This window comes from Ostrea edulis, chromosome 1 (genome assembly GCF_947568905.1).
Source record: "Ostrea edulis chromosome 1, xbOstEdul1.1, whole genome shotgun sequence".
Lineage (NCBI taxonomy): Eukaryota > Metazoa > Mollusca > Bivalvia > Ostreida > Ostreidae > Ostrea > Ostrea edulis.
In genome coordinates, this window is record NC_079164.1 from 65,059,345 (window position 1) to 65,086,624 (window position 27,280).

Sequence of the window (27,280 nt, forward strand, 5' to 3'; positions counted from 1 at the left end):
CATCAAATGCATGACATTACGTATCAATTTATTCATATGAACAATAGCAATGTGTATAAAATGCGAAACTAGAAAAAGAATTTGCAATGAAAAGATAGTTTTGAAACTAATTGTGATTCCGAAAGATAGAGTAAAAATCCTACTTGATATTTTGGTTCATAGGAGACAACATTAGTTTATCACAAAATGCTTAAAGATATTATCGATTGTAAATTGGTTAACGTTATCTATCAATTGTTTAATTCTACTTGTAACATGCAATTTGATTGGCTACACACATTGAAAAAAAAATCGTTTAATAATGTATAAGAAAGAATATGAAGACGAGCCTTTTTCTTTTTATCCAATTTAGATGACAGCGATGTTAAGTTGTAGGCTGACTATGAAATAGAAAATCAAAGGAATCAAAATGCTTTTGCTAGGTTAATTTTTGCTTGATGGTATACAAGACGTACTTGTACACATAAATCTGTTATAAAACATCTATACAATCTCTGTACGATATTCGAAAAATAATGTTTAACCAAAATATGATATTCCAAATAATGGTGTACATGTGTCGAGTATTTGCAAAGTTTGCTGTTTCATTTTAGAATACGTTTTCGTCCCGGGTTTGCAAAATTCTCCCTTTTTGTCAGAAAATATTTCTTTAAAAGGGTATAAGTAACACATTTTGAGGGTGCCCCCCCCCCTTGAAATCCAAAATCGATTGTAGAACACCCCCTTTAAAAAATCCTGGATCCGCCTGTCACATTCTGCATCAAGTAAGGTTACATTCTAATTACATTGGTGTATTAGCTTTGTTCGTTGAAAGCAAAATGATAAAACTACACTGTCCACACTTTTAATTAAAAAAAGGTAAATAAGTACCGATAATTAAAAATCGCTTGCGCCGCGCAAAGATTCACTTCGCAACATAACGACGAAGCGAAGGCCGCCATCTTGGTTCTTCGCAAAACTTGAGTTTGTACTTTATCAATATTCAAAAACGCAAGATGGAGTATGCAATGAATCTTGATAAGTGTTCATAAACCATGTGTAGGCTAAATATATGGGATAAGGTGCAGTTGTCCCTACATATACATGTGTATTATATAGGCCTATTGTTTACTTCACACCGCAAGATCCGACTTTGGAGTCGCTCAGACAGACATCACACAAAATAGGCCATGCAATAGAAAATGCAGAATAATTTGCAGCTTTTTATTTCATTAGAATTTTATCAAACTACGTTATAGGTTACCATACCATGAGCATTGTCACAAATTAAATCCGACACAGTAAAAAACTTGTAAGCAATTCACAGATCGCGATCAACATATATATCAATCGATGCGGTGTGACGTTATTTAACAGGACATGACGCATTTTGTTTTGATAGACGGATCAAGAAATTTAATCTGTATTGTTTGCCAGAAAATTGCCGCAACTGTTTGCCACTAGTGGTAAATCTTTTTTAAAACTCCCAAATGTTTACCAGAACTTTGCTACAACTGTTTGCCATTACTGGCAAACTTCTGGAATGTTTTGGTGAATAGCTATGCCAAACAAATCCATTTGCGGCAAACATTTAGTTTTGGTAAGGGTACACACTATCTGGTAATTTTATTCCTTTATACATCTGTAATTGGTGCTCTTTTTCTAAAATAAACAGTGTAATTATTATTTATTTTTGGACTAAACAAATTATGATACTGTTACGAAATTCGGTTTTTCACTTCATATATTCAGATCACTCGCAGCTCATACGGTTATTGTCATCAGTTTATTACATGATGTATTCTGTCCAGCATTATATCGTGTTAATTATTGGTATGAAACGCTAGCTTATATTCCTAATACACGCTGATTACATGCGTGTCACATTTCATACATGTATGTTTACAAATGTTTAGAATAGGGTTCCGTATTGATTCGGCCCGATCCCCAGCTCTAGAGCACATGGCCTGTCATTTATTATGTTTCATCTTTGAATGTTCCCAATCATGTGTATATTTTTATCGAAGTATTACGATAGTAGCTACTTGTACTTGCCGTTTTATAAAGGTTACACTGCCAGTTTTACTTCAATATTAGCAGTTTTCCATTAGCTATCTTGTCTGCGTGCATTTCCCCCAGTTGTTTATACCGAAAGTGTCGCAGGGCCAATTCGGGTCAACGATTGGTTGACTAAGGTTACCAAGGGGTACATAAATGGTACAGTATAAATATAGACCGTTTCTAGTCGTCTGGACGCACAACCCACCCAACCGAGAACGGACACTGACCTAAGCATGACTACAAGCAATTTATATATACAGCTCCCACAAAATTGGGGAAATGATTAACGAAATCAGAACAGCTGGATAATTATATTTAATTAGTTATACCATCGTCTATGTTTTATACCATAGACTGTGTTTTTCCTTCAAATCTATCTACCAGAGTCTACTCTGTTCTGTTTTTTGCCAATAGATAATAGCAACATACTTTGAATTGAAAAAGAACATTTATTACAAATGCCAATGTAAGTAAAAACAATATACATGTAGCAGAATTGTCCTATATAAAATATATGTTACACCTGTCACAAGGAAAATGAGAACAACCCAAAAAGGTACATGCAATACAATAAGAGCATATCTTAATTTTGCCCTAATTAATATAGAGCAATCATGAATACAAAACCCTATATACACACACAAAAAAAATCACATGACTAAAAAATTGGCAAAAAAGATGGAACTAGCTTGAATCAAAACATGCCAACTTGTCATTAGTTATAATATTATTGAGTTGCAGACGAACCCCTGTGGGAGACCCATAATATTGTGGGACGCCCATTCATGGGAAACCCAATGGGAATATCTATGGTAGTTAACATTTCATTATAAGTACATTAGGATATTTAGGGATGTTATAATTGGGAATTAATATATATTTAGTCAAAGTACAAGTAACTGGCGGGTTAATTATTTTATAGCACAACATATTGTTGAGCATTACGGGAGTGAGTGACATTTCAGTGAATGGTGTGATTTTTAGGATGATACCTTTTCCCACCGTATTGTGCATAGTGTAAATAAATTTCGTTGATTGACTTTATTATTTTTTTATGAAATATGGTTGACATACGACAGTGGAAAGCCCACATGTTTGCCTGATCTCTCTCAAGGGAGTGAAACACAATAATACGTTACGTTGTTGACAGTAAAAAATTACCTAGGGAACGAAGAATGCCGAATTTGGGTATTTTAAAATATTCTAATGTTCCAGACTTTTTACTGTAACACGAGCCCTGAAGGTTAAATTTCTCTGACTGGGCGTTAACAAATGTAAAAATCATTCCGATCTACATAAGTTTATGTTGTTTCAACGATCTGACAACATAATCTATTTTCAAACTCCCCGTCAAGGCCTCATCTATGTACATGTATAAATTTGTGGGCAAACGAACTCCGGTTGAAGTTTGAATATATTTTTTCATCAATTGCGACGTCATGTCAGTATTCATGTGACGTAGTCTATGGATTAGTCTTATATTTCGAGTCTATGGATAGGGAATCACTATGTCATTGGACTATAGATTTATTACTTCACAATGCGAAACTGGAATTCATCATATATATCATCGTTCATTGATACTTTCTTTCTCATAACCACAGGCACGGCATTGCCTTTTAGCAAGCTCCACGTTACAGTTTTGATTTTTCAAACTTCAAGCCCGATCCCCAAAGCTTACGGCAATCATTGAAAGTGGTTTTTAGTTATTAAAAGCTTCAATGTTTTAAACTGTGTTTCAGAAAACACACTGTAATATTTCTTGAAATGGTAATTTAGCAATGTAAATGACGAATTAAACATGTTTGCAGGGATAGGAATTTAAAACACCGTTTTCCAATATGCGTTTTTTCATGGTTTTTAACATAGAGGGTGTCATTGGGCTCTCAAATTGTCCGCTGCCCCATATACTTTTTAAATCAAAGGATTACTGGAGTGTAAAGGTTAAACATATTAAAGTGTTTCAAAAGTCTGTAGGTTTTAGAAGTTACAAATGTTCGGATATGATAGGCTATAAAGTCAAAATGTGAACTACTATGCGTGCATTATCATCACTTTGAAACCAACAGCATGGTTCAGTAGATGAAGAATTATAAAACCAGTCAAATTCAATCCATTCTCTTCATTTAATATAAAAGAAACATATTTCCACTGTTTAGATAAAGACGATGCCACAAAACCTGTGTATATTGACACTTCGTGTTTTTTTTAGTGGTGTGTTCTAATGTTAGAAGTGGCTCTACTCTGCTAAACCCATATGTTTTGTTTCATGAATTTGGTAAATATACATCCTCGACAAAATATGTTCAAATTTTGACAACAATCTGTCGGTTTTTCAATATTAAGATGTGGTATAGGGAATTACCTTACGCTTCTCTATCATTATTTAAGCTGTGCTGTCTTGTAACAAGCGCTTTGGCTGAAAATGTCCCTTCTAAAATCTGGAAAACGCATTTATTTAGTCAAAGATAATTGTGTTGCATTTCTTAAAATTAGAAAGGTCTGCTTTTTAACTGTCCAATTCTATAGATCTTGAAAAAACGCGACAAGGAGAGAGCAGTTTCCAGATTTACATATCCTTTAAAGTTGGACCAGTATAGGATCCGCTGAAATAGACACACACACAATCCAGGCGTCAAAAGAAATAGAATACTCAACTGAAGGTGACAGAAGAAAGCAAAGGTCGAAAAGGTGAAAAAAATTTCATCTTAATTGCAAAAAAGAAGTCTTTTGCGCTCACTTTTTGTTCAGGTGACCGCTGCATCGTGACCTTTCGATGCTAGAGGACCGATCCTGATGCTCATTATGTAAGAAAGGCGAATATAACGAACAGTGATCAATCTCATAACTCCCGTAAGTAATATAAAATAGAGAGTTGGGAAAACACAGACCCCTAGACACACCAGAGGTGGGATCAGATGCCTAAGAGGACTAAACATCCCCTGTCGTCCGCTCACACCTGGCGTGAACCCTTTATTTTGATCAGGTATCGCGAACTGCATCCCTCAGATTTTCCTAAATACTAGATTGTGATATGAACCTAGCATATAATAAATACAATGCAGTGAAAGTGAAATTGAACTTGAAATATCGTCCTTTTATTTATTTGCAATTTATTCATAGATGATTATAAGATAATGTTGTACCTGGGGGTGGCCTCTGCTCAACTATTAATTTCAGACATGAAAATTATGTTACTGTGGATTATATTTTATGATGTTACAACAGTGTCAAAGTGAAATATTTAGCTCACCTGAGCCAAAGAATAAAATGAGGGTTTTATTATCATTTGTCTATACCGTTTGTAAATTTTATTATCAAATGGGCATTTTGTCACCAAACCTTAATCCATATCATATCCAAAGCTATGTTTAGATTGTCCATGTGTATTTTGTCTAGATTATGTTATGGTTTGACTTTGTAATTGTTCATTAGAATTGTTGTAAATAGAAAATATAACATATACAATGCGAGTCTGTAACATGTGTATAAGAGATTATGGAAAGTATGGATTTCAGACATAGAAGATTGGTCATGTGGTCACTCTACCTAGTACTTGGTTATATGTTTGAAATAGAAGTATGAATATAAACAGGGATGACCTAAGGTCATCCATACCCATACACTAAGATATTTATTACCTCAGGGGAAGTTTCTACCAATTTTGTCAATGGTAACCAAAGGTAATCTTTGTATGACCATTATAACAATGAGTGACCAGGGGTAACCCGTATATGACCATTACATCAATGGGTAACCAGAGGTAACCCTTATATGACATTTGTATCAATGGGTGACCAGAGGTAACAATTTTATACCCATTGCTACTATGAGTGACCAAAGGTTACCCTCTTATAATCAGTTTCTATGGTTGATCAACGGTTACCCTTATATGATTATTATATATAACCCTTTTATGACCATTACATCAATAAGTGACCAGAGGTAACTCACATGTGACCATTACATCAATGGATAGTCAGAGGTAACCCATTTATGGCCATTTCATAAATAGGTGACTGGAGGTATCCCGTATATGATCATTACATCAATAGGTGACCAGACAAACACTCATGTGACCATTACATCAATGGCTGACCAATGGTAACATTTATAAGACCACTGCATCAATGGGTGACCAGAAGTAACCTTATATGACCATTATATCGATAAGTGACCAGAGGACACCCTTATATGACAATTACATCAATGGGTGGAACACTTATATGACATTTACTTTAATGGTTGACCAGAGGAACCCTTGTATGACATTTACGTTAATGGTTGACCAGAGGGAACTCTTATATGACCATTGCATTAAAGGGCGACCAGAGGTAACCTTATATTGTATTTACATCATTGGGTGACCAAAGGACACCCTTATATGACATTTTCATCAGTGGATGACCAAAGGTAATCATTTTATAACCACTGCTTATATGGGTGATCAACGGTTACCCTTGTATGATTATTATATCTATGGTGACCAGAGGTAACTCGTAAAGGATCATTACATCAATAGGTAACCAGATGGAACCTTTATTTGACCATTATTGTACATCAATTGGTGACCAGAGGTAACCCTTATATGACCATTACATTAATTGGTGACCAGAAGTAACCTTTATATGACCATTACATCAATGGGTGACCAGAGGAAACCTTTTTATGACTATTACATCAATGGGTGACCCGTGGTAACCATTAAACATTGTATGATCATTATATCATAATTTTGACAACGGATAACCTTTGTAGAACCATTAATCAATAGGCTGGGAACAAGTCTCCATTATCGATATGGTCCCACTATAGCATACTTTTTTCTTTAGGTTTTATATGATGATGAAATTCATTCATCTGGAAGCATTGAAACAAAAACATTACTCCGTCAGGAAAAGAAATATAGATTGATAATAATGTTAATAGTACTTAATAAACATATGAAAAACACAGAAAAGTGGAAAGACCTAATAAAAGGACTTATAACAATGTAAATTTGAGCATGTCTACCTGCCGAAAGATTTGTGCTTCGACAATGACAAAGTCAGCAGAAAGTAGGCACTTGCACCCTTTCCAACAGATAAGAGTTTTGCTTGTATTTATTATTACGCACATTTATTTCGAGATATAAGAACTACTTTCGGGTGACCCCGGGTCCTACTTGAGGGTACGCATTATCCTTCTGCTTATGATGCATTCAAAAATAATTTGAGATGTATTTTTGTGCGAATCGCCTCTGAGTTATGTCGTCTGTAAAAATTCCGCCCACCCAATCCATATTGTACATATTACTGACTGCGTTGTCGAATTCGACTATCCTCTCACACCCTTGAAATTGAAACAGGTTGCCATAACAATATACTTAGAGAAAATAAAATATGTAAATTTTGTAAAACTGAAATAGAGGACGAATACCACTTTATATTAATTTGCTCTCATTACGAGGAATATCGACATAAATATATCAAACAGTATTATTGGCAAAAACCATCTATTTTCAAATTTGTACAATTATTAAGTGTTCATAATGTACACGAACTTTGTAATTAAGGGAAATATTTATGTCTTGCACTTAAGTTGCGAGAAAACCTTGTTTAAATGTTATTCTCCGTTGCTTGCTTGAATTTGTACACCGCCATATAATGTCATTTTTATGTATTCATGAAATTGATGTGATAAGACATACCGTAAATCTGGTTATTTTGGCTGTCGATTAATTTTTAGCATTTTTGCAAGTCAGTTGGATTCGCAAAAAATATTTTTCTCAAAAATAATGTTTCACACGTTTTTTTAATATGTTTAAGGAATGACTTTAATTCTGGGGCAAGTTATACTAGTATAACCTGGTTTGGGTCAGTTTACGCTTTATAATCCGCGAAGCGGATTATAAAAAAGCGTAAACTGACCCTAACCAGGTTATACTCGTATAATTTGTCCTAGAATTAAAGTCATTCCTTATAATTTAATGCAAGAGACAAAAGATGCTAACCTTCGTTTATCAAAAGTACATAAACTCGGAAAAATACAAGTCAACTAAGCCGCGCAATTATTCACTTAGCAACAGCGACACGAAGCGTCTAGCTGTGAAGGTCGCCATCTTTAATATTAGCTCTACGGAACCTAGCCATTTATCAAAATATTGTATCGAAGGTGAAGTTTGTCATGATAGAAAATATGTGTAGACTATGCATACAATGCGTATTTCGCTGCCCTTTAGAGATACAGATTGAATTTGAAGTCGCTCATCTCCGACAAATTGAGAAAATACGCCAAATTGCATTGTTTAGGCCTACCCAAAATAAATCTTCAAATATCAGAAAATGCAATAATTTGTGGCTTTTAACTCTGTGAAAACTTCTACTACATGAAAACTTACCCTTTCATGCAACGTTGTCGCTAATAGTAAATCCGACACAAGAAAATATGTAAGCAAGTGACAAATTGCGATCCACATGTCAATGTGCCTGACGTCATGTGATAAAATGTGACGTATGAATTTTTGTTTGCTTTGTTGAAAGACGGATCAAGCAATGAAACAGCCCCCCCCCCCCCCTTTTCCCCATTGATAAATGTATTTCAAAATGAACAGGGTAATGCTTACTTGGCAAATCATTAATTCGAATATAATATCCTTGTTTTAATCTATTATTCGACCATACATACAGAGAAAGATATTCTACAACAGTGATTTGCGTACAACTAAATGCTAATATTGACAACGAGAAAACAACATGTGTATCAAGCCGAAGTATCTTATTGTACACGTTGACTTTCTATTCCATAGAAGGCTAAAAACAGTGTTGCAATGTAAATTTAAAAAGAGAAAAAACAAAATAGTTCCGGTATCTGATTGTCAAGGGGGTGTGGACGTCTCCGTATGAGTGAAAAATTCTCGAGTGAGACGTTAAGCAAGATACAATCAATCAATCAAGGGGGTGTGCCCCCCTACCAAACCAGGTTATACAAAAATAACTTGCGTTCCTCAATTGGAATTTGACCAATCAGAGACAAGGATACATAAGAATTAAATTATTTTTACATAAATTCGCAAAAATAAATAAATAAATAATAAAAAAAAAACCCACAAAAATGAACATATAGACTTTTTATTCAAATTCGCAAAAATAAATCCATGCAAAATATCCAGATTTACGGTATGTCTTAAGCAATAAAGAGTATATTTTGTTGCCTCCGTAATCGGCGATTCGGGACATATAGTTTTTAGTCTGTCTGTCTGTAAAAAAACATTAATCTTGACCATACAGTTTGAATGCTTAGTGCCAAGACTTTCATATTTCACATGTGTATTCCTTATGACAAGACCTTTCTTGTACCAAAATGTTTTTTGTCGTGGCCTTCACCTTAGAGTCTGACCTACTTTCAAAAATCAGAATAATTCTAACATATGCATACCTTTTAAACTCAAGCTAATCCACTCCTTAACATGCATGGATTTTTTGTTTATTTTGTGAACACAATTAAGTCACAACATATATTTGAGACTGAGTTGCATTTCCAGAAATATAATTTTTCTACAAGTTTTGATATACAGATCATACCGTGTGGTGGATATCTTGATAAATTATATCTAAAATGCAAACTTTGATAATGTGCACAATAAAACATTACATATTTGCATGTACATGTAAAAGGATACCAAAACTAAATACAATTGTCATAATGGCTGACTTTTAGATTTAATTGAGTAGCTCAGTAGGTTAGAATGTCGATTGCTCAACTGTAGATCGATTGTTCGAGCCCAGCAGGGATTTAAAAAAAATCAGATTACTTTCTAATAAAACTGCATATTTAAATTTTGCTAGATAAAGTAAAATTGAAAGTTTTCAATTTCAAAATATATTGTTGCACGTATCTTCCACTTTTCATCCATATCAAATTTCCCTGGTGTAGTTTTTCTGCTTAAAAATAAATATCGAGAGATTCCTGACTAATGAGAAATGCATGTTGTTAACAATATTATTGATATTCAGAATATGGAAGATATTGGAGAAATATCAGCGATATGATTTAGAAAATTAACTACATGTTGTTATGGTCTGAACAACACAGAACAATTTTGAGTTCATCACGATGCTTTTTCTACCCGGAAAGAACAATACTGGTATTCAATGAACCCGGAAGGCGAGGTGAATGTTGAACCTTGGGGGTTAGGAAAATATCATACTGAGAACATGCCGATGAATACAGATACAAAATGATCAGCCACCTTTGTCTACAGCTTAAGTGCAAGACTTTATTGAAAATGATTATAAAGGCGAGTTTTCTTCGAACGACTGAAAATAATAAAAACTCTTATCTAACTGGAAATTCCCAATTTAATTTTGGCCCGATGTTGGAAAATCAAATATTATAATATTCATCTTGAATGATTGGTGAACATAACATTCTATTCTATCTAGTTTGTTTGATATGAGCCAATCAGAATCCTCGGAACTCCTCAATTAAATAAAATACTATTGGTATACTTTTTTGTTCCACTCTACAGATATCTATCATTTTTTCTCTTTCCAAAAAACTCCACATTTATACAATGTATAATTATAGGTGCCTACGTGAAAGGTGAAGATAACGAACAGTGATCAATCTTATAACTCCCACAAGCAATACAAAATAGAGAGTTGGGCAAACACGTACCCCTGAATATACTAGAGGTGGGATCAGGTATCTAGGGGGAGTAACCATCCCCTATCTACCGGTCACACTCGCCGTGAGCCCTATATCTTGATCAGGTAAACGGAGTCATCCGTAGTCAAAATCAATGTGCCAAGAACGGTCTAACAATCTGTATGATTGATTGATTGATGTTTTCCGCCACACTCAATAATTTTTCAGTTTTCTGGTGGTGCCCAGTTTTTATTGGTGGAAAGGAGAACCCAGATACAATGTACCTGGAAGGAGACCACCGACCTTCCGAAAGTAAACTGGGAAACTTTCTCACGTACCGGCGCAAGCGAGATTCGAACCCGCGCCGAGAGAGGTGAGAGGCCGTGTGATTTTGAGTCCGATGCTCTAACCACTCGGCCACAAAGGCCCCTCAATCGGTATGAAACACGTCAGACAGCATTTGACCTAATGATAGGTTGTATTGGCAAACTACATCGTTATATCGACTATAGAATTTGCGAAATACTGACTTTAAACGATACTGTATCGTAAATATAATACGCTTTCAAGTAGTGCAACTGAATATATATTCTGAATTTATACATGAAATTGCACTAACTGCCATTTAATGGTATACCTATAATTACAACTGCACGTTTCATATGATAAATAACTGAAATAAAAATAAAATTTCAATAAGCACAATTCCAATAAACTCACCAAGGATCGGTGAATGCTGTGGACATATGTGTCTTCCGTGGTGATCTGTTGTTATTTCAGATTCTGGCGGTAGATTGATTTCATCATACATCCCATACTTAGCTGTTGTTATAACAGATTCTGAAGGCAAACTGATTACATAATAGCCGTAATCTTCAATGATCAGAGAATATAGTAAGTAAATTATACATGCAATCAAAGAAATGTATATAAAGTATGTTATCATCATCCTCGAAGCCATGTCTAAACTGAACCGTTCCGATTAAAATATCAATCTCGAAAGATAACGGTTTCCGTGTTTCTTCACTTTTAAGTATCATGTGTGTTCGATTATTATGTAATAGGCCGTACCACGTGCATGCACGTTCTTGTATAAATCAAAGTGTGGTTTTAAACCTTTTGTTTCCAATTCACACTAACTTTTTCAAGTGAATTATAATCATACCTTAGCATACAATGTCATTTAGAATTGCAATATCTTGAAGATATATATAGTTGGTTAATTTTATCAAAATATCTTAATTTTCATAATTTAATCATCTTAATTTTACATTTAGGGTAGCCCACCCCATATTAGAACCACATCACATCAACAACAACAAAAAGACAGAAAAAAGCAAATGAATTTGAACGAAACGTACATTTTGTACAGTATTATAAAAGTTACTGACTGTTCTTTACGGTTATCATTCAAATACTGTAATAGTCCGTATTAACGATATATTTCATGTGACAGTTTTAAAAATTGTCGATTTTTTTCTTTTATGCATGTATTTTATTCATTTCACGTTTTATAAATAAAATAATGATTGCATAGGTCTTTACAAAAACTCAGTCTTAGGTGAAATTTGATTAATCAATTAGTTATGAAATTCACTTGTAATTAAAACGTGACTTAAATGTTTTTCATTGAATCAAATTTAAAATTGTCGTTGAATCGTGACACATTTACGTTGCATACATATCATTTTATTTATTGAGACGTGTATTTCAGTGATAATTATAATTAGTATTTAAAAGATATAAGCCATAAATAAACTGTCCACTCTGTGAGAGAAAGAACTGAGCGAGCCCATAGCACAGTCCTACAGGATAGCGCATACGTGAGATTAAAGGCTGGTGTTTTTCGGTGGTAGTGAGTATGTGATTGGTTTTGTGCAGCTCAAACGGAGTACCTGTAAGTATATGGTTGAAATTCTGAACAATTACAATGTATGAATGATGAAGTCGGTATGATTTGTGAAAGTAAACACATACTTTCTTCGGACGGTAAGATACCGAAGCCTTTGTCCAAGACCGTCAAAATGGTTGATCAGATTAGTATAAATGGTCATCAGAGTGAGTCAGCTGAAATGTTAGATCTCACGACAGTTATAACACAAGCAGCTGAAAGACTACAAAAAGGACATTGCATTACAGTCGATGTTGAAACATTGGTATGACGTCATCCGTTGTTCTTTTTTTTAATACTTTCTATTGCTTGAAATGGCAGGGACAATCCAATAAGTTATAAAATCTGATTTAAAATGGACGTTTTATTTTTAACTTATTGGACGGTTACAGGTAAACTAGTGGATTTCGAACGAACAACAATACTATATAGACGCAAATTAATATATGTAATTCATGAATTTAAAATGCTCCACTAAATGTATATTTCAATTCACAAAACAAAGACACTTGCAGTGCAATGTCAGAACTTCAATTTCAATGAAATATTTCCTGATTTTATTTGAATCTCACTTCCACCATTCAATTTAATTTTGATTTTCCTAAATCAACACAGATATCGGAAAACCACTCAAACATCTGAGCTAACTTTTCCTTTACTTGATTAAGTTTGCAGCTGTTAGTCACACTCATTGCTTGGTTAACAACAAACGTGGTATTCTGATAAACCACAGAGCAGATTATCCTTTTTACCTCACCTGAGTTGAACATTAAACAATCGGAACATCAGTCGGCCTATTCCGGAGAATAAATGTTTATTCTCTGGAATAGGCCGAGTGCTGTTCCGATTGGAATATTTAAGTGAGCTGTTGTCTGTCTGTTCGTCTGCTTGTAAATTTTTCAAAATTTCATCTTTCCTAGAACCACCAAGCCAATGTCAGACAATCTAGCAAATAGCATTCTTGAGAAAAGGGAATTCAAGCTTGTTCAAATCAAATGAAGGGTTATGCTCCCTCCAAAGGGGAGATAATCAAGAAATATGGAATCATTTAAATTCACTGGAACCAATTTGTGGATTATCCAGATTTTACAGTTCCATTGGGATGTAATTTGGATATGATTTCTGTAGATTGAAACATTATATAAATTGTGAATTTCATTGTAGTTTGTAAGTTGAGGGATAAAGGTACCCGGTAATTTATGTAAATTGAACCCCCACGAAACCTAATGTCCACAGTAATCAAGAAAATCCAAAGATAGGGGTGTCCTTTTTTTAAAATAACAAATCTTCTCAAAAACACTAGGGCAGAAAAATTAAAATTTACATGAAAGCTTCCTTAACATAATGTGGATTCGATTACCATTGGGAATCAAAGTATACTAGGAATTTTTTTAATAAATCTTTTCAAGAAACAGGGCTAGTAGTCGAAGTAGGGTTAAACCCATATATATTGCACACTTAAGTTTGTTCAAATTGTGGCCCTGGAAAGTAGGGTGTGGCCACAATAAGTGATCGAAGTTGTATTTGGGTATATGTATGGATCATCTTTTAATAATATTCATCTCAATAACAAATGGCCATGATTAGCCATATCAATATGCATGCATGAACAAGTTTTCAAAGTTTTGTATGTTCAATTCATGGGCCTGGGGGTAGGGTTGAACCACAATTGGAGATTTATATTAGACTATTCCGAAATTTGATTGAAAGAAATTCTTAAGACAGTGTAAGTGTCACAGAACCACACTAAATCATATCAAAATGCAAACAGTCCTAAGTTCGATTGAAGTTTTCCCCCTCCAAATTATGAACCCTTTAGTTATGATTACTAAATGGATCAAATTTTACATTTATTGGAAATGTATGCTTGAAAGATGATTTTTTAAAAAGATGTTCTCTCCATAACAGCAAGGTCATGTTAGTCATATTGGTATCGAGGCATCCCCATGTTGTGTGAATTCAAGTAGGTTATATCGCAACGTTTTGGGCTAGCTTTGGGCCGCAATTTAGTGTTAAATATATTTCATGGGAATAAAGATTTGAAACAAATCTTTTGAAAATCACTACAACAGGGCCAAGATGACTCAGGTGAGGAATACGGCCCGTGAACCTCTTGTTCGTATTTGAAGACATAAGATCAAAGACAAAGGTCGAATTAATCATGACATTAGAAATATTGCTCAATGTCTTTGAACCCCTTTGTTTGGCATCGAATGATGAGTTGTAATTCATTTCGAAATATGTTATATTTTTTCATCTTCTTCAAAATAGGTATTGTACTTCAGGAACAGGAGAAGCGTATTTGTTTGAGAATGGATAAGAATCTTAGAGCATGCACACTAGACCTCTTTAAATCCTGCTTTTTACCAGGCACACAATAATTATCAACAATGCCAAAGTATGTCTTCATCAAATGGATATGATTAAAATGTTCCATTCATTGAAATAACTTGCACTTCACTTTGAAAAAATACATCCCATGATTACCCAATGTAGGATAATTTTTTAATAGCAACTGGCTTGCATATATGGAAAAGATATGTTTCAACGAATAGGTATTTTTGACATTATGCACATTTGATCACATGGTATACTAAAAAAAAATTGCAAACATATTTTCATGTAACATCATTTAGTGCAAAAGAAATGTGTCTTGACAGTACACAACTTATAACCTTTCCACAAGTTATCAGGACTGCCCGCCATTCAACCATTGTACAAATATACATTTACCAGTCCTGTTGCGAAGAAACTTATTTCATCCTCTTTCAAGGGCCACGTTATTTAAGATTTTGACTACTTGTCCTGCATCACAAGCTTAACGATCTGGCTGCAAATGGAACTGCATGGTTTGAAACCCTTATAGGAATTCTGAGAAGCATGGAGACCTTTAAATCAGATAATAGCCAGATTTCCCAGTTTGAGGAGTACTTGCAGCAAAATTGTACCTAAAGACAGACTTCAAAGCTTACCTCAAACATGAATGTAGAATAATTTCAAAGTATATATATATATATATATATATATATATATATATATATATATATATTATCAGCTTTTTTAGTTTAGTTGTAGTTTTAGTTTCCTTTTCTATTTAGTTTTCTTTCTATGTGAATATCATATCGTCCTGAGGAAGGGACAACCTGTCCCTTCCTCAGGACGATAGAATATTTACATAGAAAAGAAAACTAAATAGAAAAGGAATCTAAAACTACAACTAAACTACAAAAGCTGATAATAAACAAAACGTCTACATATTAAAATTATTGAGTGTAATATGTGGTAATGGAAAGGTCTGTTCCCATCGAGCGTCAAGACATATCTGAACTGACAAGTCCTACGCTGGATACTATCTAAAATGTCAGGAAACTATTGTAAACCCTGATGATTTGAATCTATTTTCAGTGAATACAATCATTTGAATGCATACATTGCACATATTCTTGTTTTATTGTGTTGGAAATTGGCCTGAAATAGTTGCCTAGCAACCGTTAAAATGTGCATTTTCGACTCTCTTGATTTTTATTTTGAATACACCTAGTATTGATTGTTCAGAAAATATGAATCAAAATTTGGCACTTTTCGGATAACTAAAGTAATATGTATTTAAAATACCTTCAAATTGTCAAATTTACAGAAATATGATAAATATTAAAACAATGCCTATTCCAAAGTCCCCTATTAGTGATTGAACTTAGGTTTAACATAATAAAAACGCTACAGCATCTTTCAAAAATTTTGCCATCCACTACATTAGTTTGCTCTCAGATTTTGCCTCGGGGTGAATGGAGGGGTGAGAGGAATTGTGTGACTTTAGAGAGAATCAGGAATCGGACAAATAGGCCTGTGGCATCCTTTTTAAAGAGGTCGGGTGGAAAATACATTCGATACCCTGAGCTACGTTCATATTGTCCTGATCTGTTCTCGTCAGACAAAGTTCACCTTTCCAATCTCGGGAATGACTTGTTTTTGTACAGATTACAGCAAGCTTTGCAAACATTTTTGTCCGATTCAACTGTGTTTGCATCTCCTAAAACCGGGGAAGAAGGGCCATGGCTGCGCTATGACTAATTGGGTCATAGTCTGTCATACTTGACACTAATATATGATTTTCTTTTCACTTAGTCCAGTCTACCAGATATCTAATATATCCGCTATGACGGATGTAGATTATCTTGTTTGTTCCATTTTGACTATTATAGGCGGGATTAAACCGTCAGTATATACCTATAGTCTCAATATACCTGGCGAATTGCCAATACGAAGCTAAAGTGACCAGGGTTAAAATGTAAATATGTTAAAAGAGTATTTTATAGAATTTAAATAGTTTCATTGTTATTGATATCTGTATTAATATAGGGAGGTGACCATTCTACATTGATCCAGTGCCTTTTTATGGGATTCGAAACTGTGACTGTGAGATGTATGAGAGTTTGACTTCTAGGCGGGCAATTCTACTTTCACTTTAAACGGTAAGTTGAAAAGAGCATGCTGCATCTTTGATGTAAAATATCTCGAAAAGGAATCAAGGACCCTATTGCAAATTTGGCCTTGTTGGAAAGGTTAGGAAGTTTGCTGAAAGTTGATATCTGTCATTATACTGGGGAAATTTTTTTTTTTGAATTAGGAGGGGTTGAAAATGGGTATATTTTCCTCATTTTTGTTGCTTTTTTACTTCCAGGATGGCAGGTGCCTGAGTGTATCTCGACCCATTTCCAGGCTAGCATCAGATGTCATGATGGACCTTTAAAATCTTTCACATGTGTGCTTTCAAGAACCATATACATTATTTTTGAAAATTGGTTGCCATGGTAATAAAATCTGAAAATTAAAACATGGGCTTCTGAAGGCGAATTTTCCTCCATTTCCTGGTAGTTTGTGACCTATATATAGACACATATTTACAAACTAATATGTATGTAGGGGCGCCATATCATTTGTTTGTTGGGATTTTGTTTTTTGGTTGTCTTTTTTTTTCTCATGGGGGAGAGGGGGGGGGGGTCTACCAACTGGTTTTAAAAGCTCGAACAAATTTCACATTTTTGTTCATTCTCCTTCGAACACCGGCCTCTGATAGAAAGAAAGCCCACAACATGGGGCATAGCTCTACTGGTGGCGCAGACGATGCACAGCATCGTCTCGTGGCGGCATTCTGCCTTACCAGTAGTGTTTCTATGTTAACTTTACTTCAATTGACATTTTCATTTTCTATTATGGACTAGGTGAGCAAGCAATCTGGGCATCTGTTCCCAGGGCTCAAACGTTTTGCTTGTTTTTAGGGATGCCCTCTAAGGCAAGAATTGATGCCTGGCTCCCACATTTATAAGGAGCCATGGCCAATCATCGCCAATAAACTTGCAAAATATATGTTGCGTAGTCATCATTTCATTGGGTGATTCCCTGTAGTTATTTTCTGCATTTCATCTTTGATAATAAGATTTAACCACTTGGGGTTAAATCCATTTATCAAAGGGAAACGTATATTGATTTGCTGCTCGTTCATGATTCTATCTATTCTCAGATTATTTAATCTTGTATCCACTCGTTTTCACTCGTTCTGCTACATTGACGATAAGAAGTCGTTACCGGGTTTTTTTTAGTGCTGCACGTAACTGTCGGCGGTTAGCTCTTATGACGTCATATTGTGCTTTTGTCTCATTCAGCTAGAAAAATTCACCCTCCCTCCCATATCCCCCCTTTTTTCGGGGGGGGGGGACTCTAACAATTTGATAGTCGTGTACTAATTTTGTAGACTGGTTGATGATTATCATTCTGTTTGATTACATGTATTTCTTCCCTACGGGTACTGCTGTTTCGTTTTGTTTTGATTTATATTACAGGTCAAGTCAAACCTGACTGTTTTCATCAATGACTCCCAATCGTCATGGCTGCGGACAACGTTTCCACATGTTGGCGGCATTCTGGCTTACCAGTAGTGCTTCTATGTTAACTTTACTTCAATTGACATTTTCATTTTCTATTATGGACTAGGTGAGCAAGCAATCTGAGCATCTGTTCCCAGGGCTCAAATATTTTGCTTGTTTTTAGGGATGCCCTCTAAGGCAAGAATTGATGCCTGGCTCCCACATTTATAAGGAGCCATGGCCAATCATCGCCAATAAACTTGCAAAATATATGTTGCGTAGTCATCTTTTCATTGGGTGATTCCCCGTAGTTATTTTCTGCATTTCATCTTTAATAAAAGGTCATCTCATTATTAATCTAAATGTTAAGATCAAGTATTTAGTTTAGAAATAAACTGTAAGAATACCTCCCTATTGAAGCACTGCGGTCACTAAGTCAAAATAATAAATCAAACACAAGATGTTTAACTTGTTGAGTTAATAAGATCATGAATTATTGTTGTTTCATTTATACCACACCCCTTGTTGTAGGTACACACATACACTGTATTATTTGTAAATACAAGTACATGTGGTTAATGATGTTTTGCCACGTTTGTTCTTTCCTTTTTCTATCCATAGGTGTCCCTGCTTGCTAACACATCTGTCAATGCAGGAATTTCATAATTCTTGTAAAACGCTTTTTAAATTCTTATTTAAATTTTTACTTCGCTTAATCAATTTATGATGCAGAATTTTAACATAAAATTGTTTTATCCGCTTGTAAACAAATTTCCAAACTTTTGATTTTAATCAAAATAAAGCACCCCCTCCCCCGGATTGTTTGTGTTATCTTAGCTACATTAATTATTCTAATTCTTGAATTCCGTTCCGCGTTTTAGCAACACCCATATGAAACACGTCACGCAGCATTTGACCCCAAAATAGATTGTACTGGCAAATTAGATCATTATAACGACCATAGAATTTGCGAAATGCTGACTTTAATTAACTAATCTTTTAAAACCGTAGTCCCTACTATCTCACCTTTTTTGTCAACTAAAACGGATATTCCGTTTCGGAAGCTGCCATGACGTAACAAAGTGACCCAATTCGTAGCTGGATAGGGAAACAATCAGCCGTATATTTCTGGACCGTGGTATAATAAAAGCAAGGTTCGTTTTGTGGATTGTACAAAATATCCTCCTTCGTCTTGTGATTATATTCGGAACACCTCAGCTAACGCCTCAGCGTTTATTTTCCAACGCAATATTTATCGACATCGGAGATTATTCTACAACACTCACAAAAACGCGTACTATATTTCGTAATTCTGTAATGATGTGACGGATATCACAGTCTGAATGAGAAGGAAGTAGCAATGTTGTACATGTAAATAGAATATCATTTGCAAGTTTCTGGCAAATGTGCTTAACCTTAATTAGGGGTGTCATTTTTGTATAATGGTGTAAATCAAAGCATACCTTCTTACTATTTGAAACGTACGTAACATGTAATATAGTATAGTGGATGGCGACCTCTCTTGCAATATAGAAATGGCAGGATTCATATCTGCAACATTCCTGCTCAAGTGTCTTTTCAAGAAAGGTGCTGAAAAGCTTAGAACAAGTGCTACAAATGTGATAAGAATGCGTATCTTGCAGAGATTTAAAAAAAAATCTGGGTTACATGGAGAAGAAGGACTGCAAGGAGAGTATGCATTTTTTCCGAAAAGAAAAATAAAGATTGACAGAGTAATATTTTTAGCCTCCGCTGTGACAGATCTTCCACTGGAACTACTAGACCTTGTAAGAACGACAACCAACTCTCCGAAAAGAGGTAACTTTTCAACACCTAGTAAATGATTTCATGAGAGCTTCTTGATTTAGTAAATGATTTCAATGAGAGCTTCTTGATTTAGTAAATGATTTCATGAGAGCTTCTTGATTTAGTAAATGATTTCATGAGATACTCTTGATTTAGTAAATGATTTCACGAGAGCTTCTTGATTTAGTAAATACACGTTGTACAGTATGTGCTAGTATAATTGAATATTAAAGAAAAGAAACGACCAATCACATTCTCGCTTAAGTACATGTAAATGCCAAAGTGGCATTTCCCATGCAGGACTCCATTCTTTCTCCACCCACAGTGTGAATAAACCAGTGTGAGAAAACGACATTGAAAAAAACAGTGTGAAAAAACTGACATACTAAAAAAAAAACATTGTTTAAAACCCATATTGTTAAAAAAAAGACAGTGTTAAAAAGCAACATTGTAAAAAAAGTGTGAAAAACACATTGTATAAAAACCAGTATGAAAAACTCATATCGTAAAAAAAAAAAACCCAGTGTGAAAAACCCATTGTAAAAACCAAATTAGTGGAAAAAACCAACATCGTAAAAAATAAAACGAGTGGGAAAAACCCACATCGTCAAAAACAAAACCAGCGTAAAAAAAAATCACATCGTCAAAAATAAAACTAGTGTGAAAAACCTTTGTTGTAAAAAAGACCCAGTGTGAAAAACCCACATTGTAGAAAAAGAATATGAAAAAGCCACATATAATGAAAAATCAGTGTCAGAAACCCACATCGTAAAAAATGTGTGAAGAACCCATATTGTAAAATAAAACCAGTGTGAAAAGCCACCATGGCTAAAAAAAAAGTGTGAAAAACCAACATTGTTAACAAACCAGTGTAAAAAACCCACATTGCAAAATAAGTATGAGAAAAACCCACAATGTAAAAGATAAAATCAGTGTGAAAAACTCAAAATTTGAAATGAAAACTGTGAAAAACCCACATGATAAAAAAAACTCAGTGTGAATAAACTCACATCATAAAAATATGAATAAACCCGCAAAATGAAAACTCCCACACATTAACTTATTATAATTTACTGGCAGGTGATCTCCACTTTCTCTTAAATGTGGTAAATACGATTTCATAGGGGGGGGGGGACTGTATCTCTACCAATCAAGTTTTAAAATCATATGAAAACATCCAACATTGATAAAAAGATTTATTAAGATTTATTATATGAAACATTTTATACCTCTACTCAATGTTTATGTTTAGAATATTTCTAACAGCTTGACCAAGTTCAGGTCAGTGTGAAGGAACGGGGAGGACATAACGGTTTACAGTTTTAAGTAGAATGTACAGTATAATATATTATTTGTCGAAATGCGCATCTGGTGCATCAAAATTGGTACCGTATAAGTTTTACTTTACAATATGATCAGTTTTGAAATCGAGGCAGTCTACTGGCAAACAAGTTGATGGTGCAGGGGTTTCAATAGTCTCGTTTAAAGTCAGCATTTCGCAAATTTTATGGCTGTTATAATGATGAAAGGTGAAGATAACGAACAGTGATCAATCTCATAACTCCTATAAGCAATGCAAAATAGAGAGTTGGGCAAACATGGACCCCTGGATATACGATATACCAGAGGTGGGATCAGGTGCCTAGGAGGAGTAAACATCCCCTGTCCACCGGTCACACCCACTGTGAGCCCTATATCTTGATCAGGTAAACGGGGTCATCCGTAGTGAAAATCAGTGTCCCAAGAACGCCTTAACAATCGGTATGAAACACGTCAGACAGCATTTGACCCAATGGTAGGTTGCATTGGGAAATTAGATAGTTATAACGACCATAGAATTTGCGAAATTCTGACTTTAAACGAGACTGTTGAAACCCCTGTACAATCAACTTGTTTGTCAACAGCCTGCTTCGATTTAAAAACTGACCATACATAGAACAAGCTCTTGTGTATCGAATCAGTTGAGAGATATAAACACCATAAGGGAAAGGCAACCCTAACCACATAGTTGCTTTTATGAATAAAGTATTACTTACTGATATCGTAATTGACAGTCTTTAACAACAAAAATCCTTGCTTAACAATGAAATCAATATTAATCTGTTTTGTATTTTAAATTACTCGCCGCTAAGAGAGTGGCCATTGAAGTTTAATTTATGACGTCACACCGTCTAATCCGGTTTATTTCATCAGCAGCACTGTACACATGACAAGTCACGAACAGTTAAGTTTGGAGCCGTATAGATTTGAGCCCGTTCTTTCACAAGAAGAAATTGTGAGAGGAAGACGTTCAATCAAGTCGCAGACTAGGCAGACGGTAAACGTTCTTCATACAAATGTCTGGAACCTCAGCTTGTCATTACGCAAATGATGGATCCACAGTTTACGTAGTCTTTTCTTTTCAAATGACTTAGTTGAGTCGGGAATTTCGAGAAAAAAAAAACAAAAACAAAAAACAAATAAAAAACAAAGAAAACAAACTAACAACCTTTTTTCACATCTCCCTTTCGCATTATTGTAATTAACTGCTTGCCAGGAAGACATCAACCTATTTATTCGTAAGATCTACCACATGCACATATTTGATGATCTAACAGGTGCTTGGGTTCAGGACCCCCTTCGAATAAGCTACATGAGTTGATTTAATTTATTTTGTTGTTGAAAATATTTCTAATGCATATCAACAACGTCTTGCATACCCATAAAGTCCAAAACACATGTTATTCAAAATAAGCCCTTAAAAAAATACCCTCACTGGTTATTATAAATTCTGTTATAATAACCAGTGAGGATATTTTTTTTAAAAAGGGCTTATTTTGAATTATTTTGGACTTTATGGGTATGCAAGACGTTGTTGACATGCATTAGACATATTTTCAAGACAATAATTATTAAATCAACTCATGTAGTTTATTCGGGTTGGGTGGGTGGGGGTGCGGGGTTGGGGGGGGGGGGGGTCCTGAACCCAAGCACCCGAAGGACCGATAACGTTGTGGAAGAGAATTCAAAACCGGAACAGACGGTGTGACGTCAAAATTATTGATTTTTGTGGTCTTGAATACAAAAGAGTTACACATCATGGCAGACTCTATAGATCGCGGGGATTTCAATTTTTGACGTTTTTAAATTAGTACTGAAGCTTATCTAGGCCATATATCAACAAAATTGTATGACAAATCTCTGTCATATGATTAATCCTATCATTTGTTATGTAAAAATATTTTGGGTTGCATTTCCCTTTAATAAATAATACGTCGTCGATATATCTAACTGTTGAATTGAAGGCCACAGGTAAAATATTCTGTTATAATGTTCAGTGAGGTTATTGTTTAGAAGACTTGCTTTTAGTTGCTTTTAGTTGCTTGAGATTTTGGGGGTATGAAAGACAACGCGAACGTGACAACGCGAACTGTTCTGGACTAATTGTTCATAATTATATCGTAATAGTTATCCCTATATGAGTGAAAGATTTTGGAAGGGACGTTAACATCAAAACATTCAACCAATTGCTGTCATACTTTATAGTGGCGGTAAATTTGAATACCATATTGCAAAATAGTCAATACTTAGCATTTCAATGATTTTTGTTATTGATGTAAAACATAACGTGGGACAAAGAGCAAGGTACATTAAGGCCCAAATTTCGCCACAAAATTACGATAAATTTAGAATGTGGTTTCACTTGGTTTAATCATTATGATTATGCACTAGGGCATTTGCCCTGATGATACATGTGGAAATTAGTGACGTAATATGTTCTGTGACGTCATTTTCCTTATCTCCGATTGACATGATTTACCGAAATCGCCGAAATTAGCCGTTTTTTATGCCTTTGAAACCATTTTAAAGATAGAGCACATGCAACAACCACAAAGATATTTTGTGTACAAATTAATCACGTTGAAAGTCAATAATTAGCAAAATTTCGACTTGGTTGTTAAATGAGCAGACTATTAAATTTAACGTTTAACCATTTCCCGCGTTCATCTGTAATACAAATTTCAACGTTGATGGTGTTCATATATACAAACTTAATGAATAAATAATATGCATATGTACAGCATATTAAATTTTATAAGACTCTACGTAGTTTGCATTGAAGAAGATAGTGTGATCAGAGAATTGGAATCTTCGACACTGATATTTCCGATTCCAATTTTATATTTGATATAGATACGCAATGATATCAACGCAATTAATGTAACCCTGCTATAAGAGTGAATGTTGGTAGTTGATAGATAAACGATGTAGTATCTAGATATCTAAATTATTACTCATTTGTAAGCTACAAGATAAAGTATACGCTTGTATTGTGTGTTCCAAGAGGACAAAACCCGGTGAACCCCGATCATTACATGTAAAAAAAAAAATAAAAAAATAAAAAAAAGAGATAAAAAACATTTCTTAAGAAAACATTTTTAGTAGAAACGAACGACTTGACTACAATCAATGTCAACAGATCTACAACTCTAATCGTTTCATACTTATATTTTCGCAAGCATTCAGTATTACCATAAAGGGGGTGGGATAAATCAAAATTCGCATGTAAAATTTATGGAAAAACTACATTCTCAAAACAAAAGAACGTGGGCCAAATTCCCCTGTTGCTACGTCGCTGTAATGATTATTTGTTTATAAAATCGCCTTACATTTATCGATAACTGACGCACGTGTTCTGTGATATAGTCTTATTTAAAAATACATGATAGCTAGTCATTGGTTACTATTTTCATCATTAAATCGTGGAACTGGTGTTGAAATATTAGAACGCGATTTTCACACATAAGGAGAACTTTCTTTTCCTGCATTTACACTCTAACAATCCCACTCACCGTCGGTCACTTAGCATTTAGTGGCATGTGCACAAAACACCGCTTAATGACTATATCCGAATCATGCGCGGATCTAGAGCGGAGGTCCGGACACCCCCTCTCCTCTGGAATTAAAGTTGCATGTAATTTGTGCACAAAGGAATGAGGACTAAAGCAGAGCACAATATTATCATTTGTATAAAACTGGAACGATTGTTTGATATCCTTTTCCCAATATACACTGTACATAATTACCGGTGATTAATGTAAACATTCTAACCAAGCAGTATTCTTGGCTTTTTTCAATTTGAATTTCACTAGAAATCTTTGTGGAAATAATGTAAGTTCTCAACAAAGCACAGGAATTTGAATACAGCGCGGTAATAATATATTAATTTTAGCAAAGCATGATATTTTGTAGCATTAAAGTTTGAACACTCGATATTTTCTTTGTTTAAACTTCAAATAATTCAAATAGCCGACCTTATAGAAATAAAGTAAAAGTATTGAACAATTGTTCAATGTGTTGTAATCGTACACTACCATTATTTGGAGACGGTAGTGAAATAAAGAATTCAAACATAACTCCGAAATTTCGCTGCATTTAGATAGATGAAGTACGTCAGTCGCGTGTCATTTACTACAGAAGAAAATCACATATTCCCAGATCCATGGAAATCGTGCAGCATGCAGAAAGTACCCTGAATATGTGTCTGACAAAATCAAGTGACGAAGTCCTTGTACACAACGATGGCTTCGAAAAACATGTGCCGGTCATGGTCACGGTCTGATGATATCGTGGCACTTTTGCACGATGATGAATATCTAATATGAATCTAAGATCAAATAAAACTTAATTGGCGGTTTTATAATAATTTAATTATTTACATATTGTTAAGTATAATATTTTCTATAATTTTACGTTCTGTAGTAATTTTCTTGAGATCGATTAGGTGAACAAGCATACGATATGTCTCCGAGTAAATTAACCGCCGAGTTTATCTGGGAAAAAAACCTATTTGGTAAACAATGCGCACCCCTTTTTAACACCAAAAATCTTTGAAAAAAGTGCATATCATATTCGACAAAATACGGTTCTATGTTACACATCGACGTATTCTTCATGATATTCAAGCATAAATATGATGGTTTGATGAGAGACTCAGGAAAAAGAGGCTAGATTTGGTCATAAAATGTTCATTTATTTGTCTCAAATGAACAATTTGCATCTAGATTTCCCCCCCCCCCCCCGGACTCCCACCCTCTTTAAGAGGGGACAAACCCCTCTCAAACTCTTCCCCTCGTCGCATCGCGACTCGGTCGTCTACTTTCAGCAGCCGGACTAGTCACAAATCAGCAGGACTAATAAATTATAGATTCTAGTAGTCCTTTTCACTAGTATAGTGAACAAACTTAGTGTCAAAAACTGATTAGATCTTACACCTTTCATTATTTTGACAACTGCTGGAAAATATAAATACTTTTGACTGACGGCATTATATATGCTGATGCACTGTCATAGTGATTGACTTTGGTACTGTTAATAGACAGTCTCTGCTTCATTCACCATTAGAAACTGGCCGAAAAGGAATTGTTGAATGATTTATTAGATAGGGAAACCAAAGTTGTTTTCATATCTCCGACTAAATCGGCATGTATCAAAAGGTAGAAGGGGAGGGGGGTCAAAAATATACGATCCTCTCCCATGCGGACTTCGGACGTGGTTTGAGACAATGATATGATTTATGATTCAAACTTTTTTCCTTTGCGTAAATACTAATGCATTGAAAGATTTGTTATATAAAGATAATTGTCAGGAGCCTGTATATATTTTTGTTCAAATAAAGAGTGTAATTAATAGATGCAAGTGTATATGCTAAACCATTGAATATAATACCGACAAGATTATTATTTGTTAGGTTTTTCATGGTGTCAGTGTCAACTCCTGTGTAGAACTTATTACATTGTTTGTAAATCTTATCACATCCTATAAGGTTCACATTCGGTCGCATTGTCATGTGTTGAATTTAAAAAAAAGTTCGTTTTATAATATTTCTTTTCACATATATTCTGAATGAATTTCATGTTCTTTTTACTACATATACAATCCAATGTAGCATTGGTTAGTGCGTGTTCCTTCGCTGAAAACATTTAGTGCGCTCGGAAAAAAAGAAGAACAAAGTGTACATATACACACAAGAATAACTTAACATAACCACGTGCTACGTACATATATGATA

At 34.7% G+C, this 27,280-nt stretch overlaps 1 protein-coding gene and 1 long non-coding RNA gene across 8 annotated transcripts in view; one reads left to right on the forward strand and one right to left on the reverse strand.

Moving 5' to 3' along the window:
• The window catches only part of LOC125679970 (beta-1,4-galactosyltransferase 1-like), a 75,999-nt gene extending 64,326 nt beyond the window's left edge, over window positions 1–11,673 (reverse strand). For 4 of the 7 annotated variants that reach the window (XM_056156693.1, XM_056156701.1, XM_056156684.1 and 1 more), the window contains exon 1: window positions 11,389–11,656. In XM_056156693.1, the coding sequence (XP_056012668.1) occupies window positions 11,389–11,629 (241 nt within the window). In that variant the 5' untranslated portion in view covers window positions 11,630–11,656. Of the gene's footprint in view, window positions 1–8,419; window positions 8,441–11,388 lie in introns of those variants that run through there. The other 3 variants (XM_056156705.1, XM_056156678.1, XM_056156724.1) reach the window with 2 other exon arrangements.
• A 5,094-nt stretch (window positions 11,674–16,767) lies between these two features.
• On the forward strand, window positions 16,768–17,393 carry LOC130052275 (uncharacterized). Its single transcript, XR_008800631.1, has 2 exons — window positions 16,768–17,031; window positions 17,241–17,393. It is a non-coding gene; the product is annotated as an uncharacterized LOC130052275 (long non-coding RNA).
• Window positions 17,394–27,280: the final 9,887 nt, after the last annotated feature.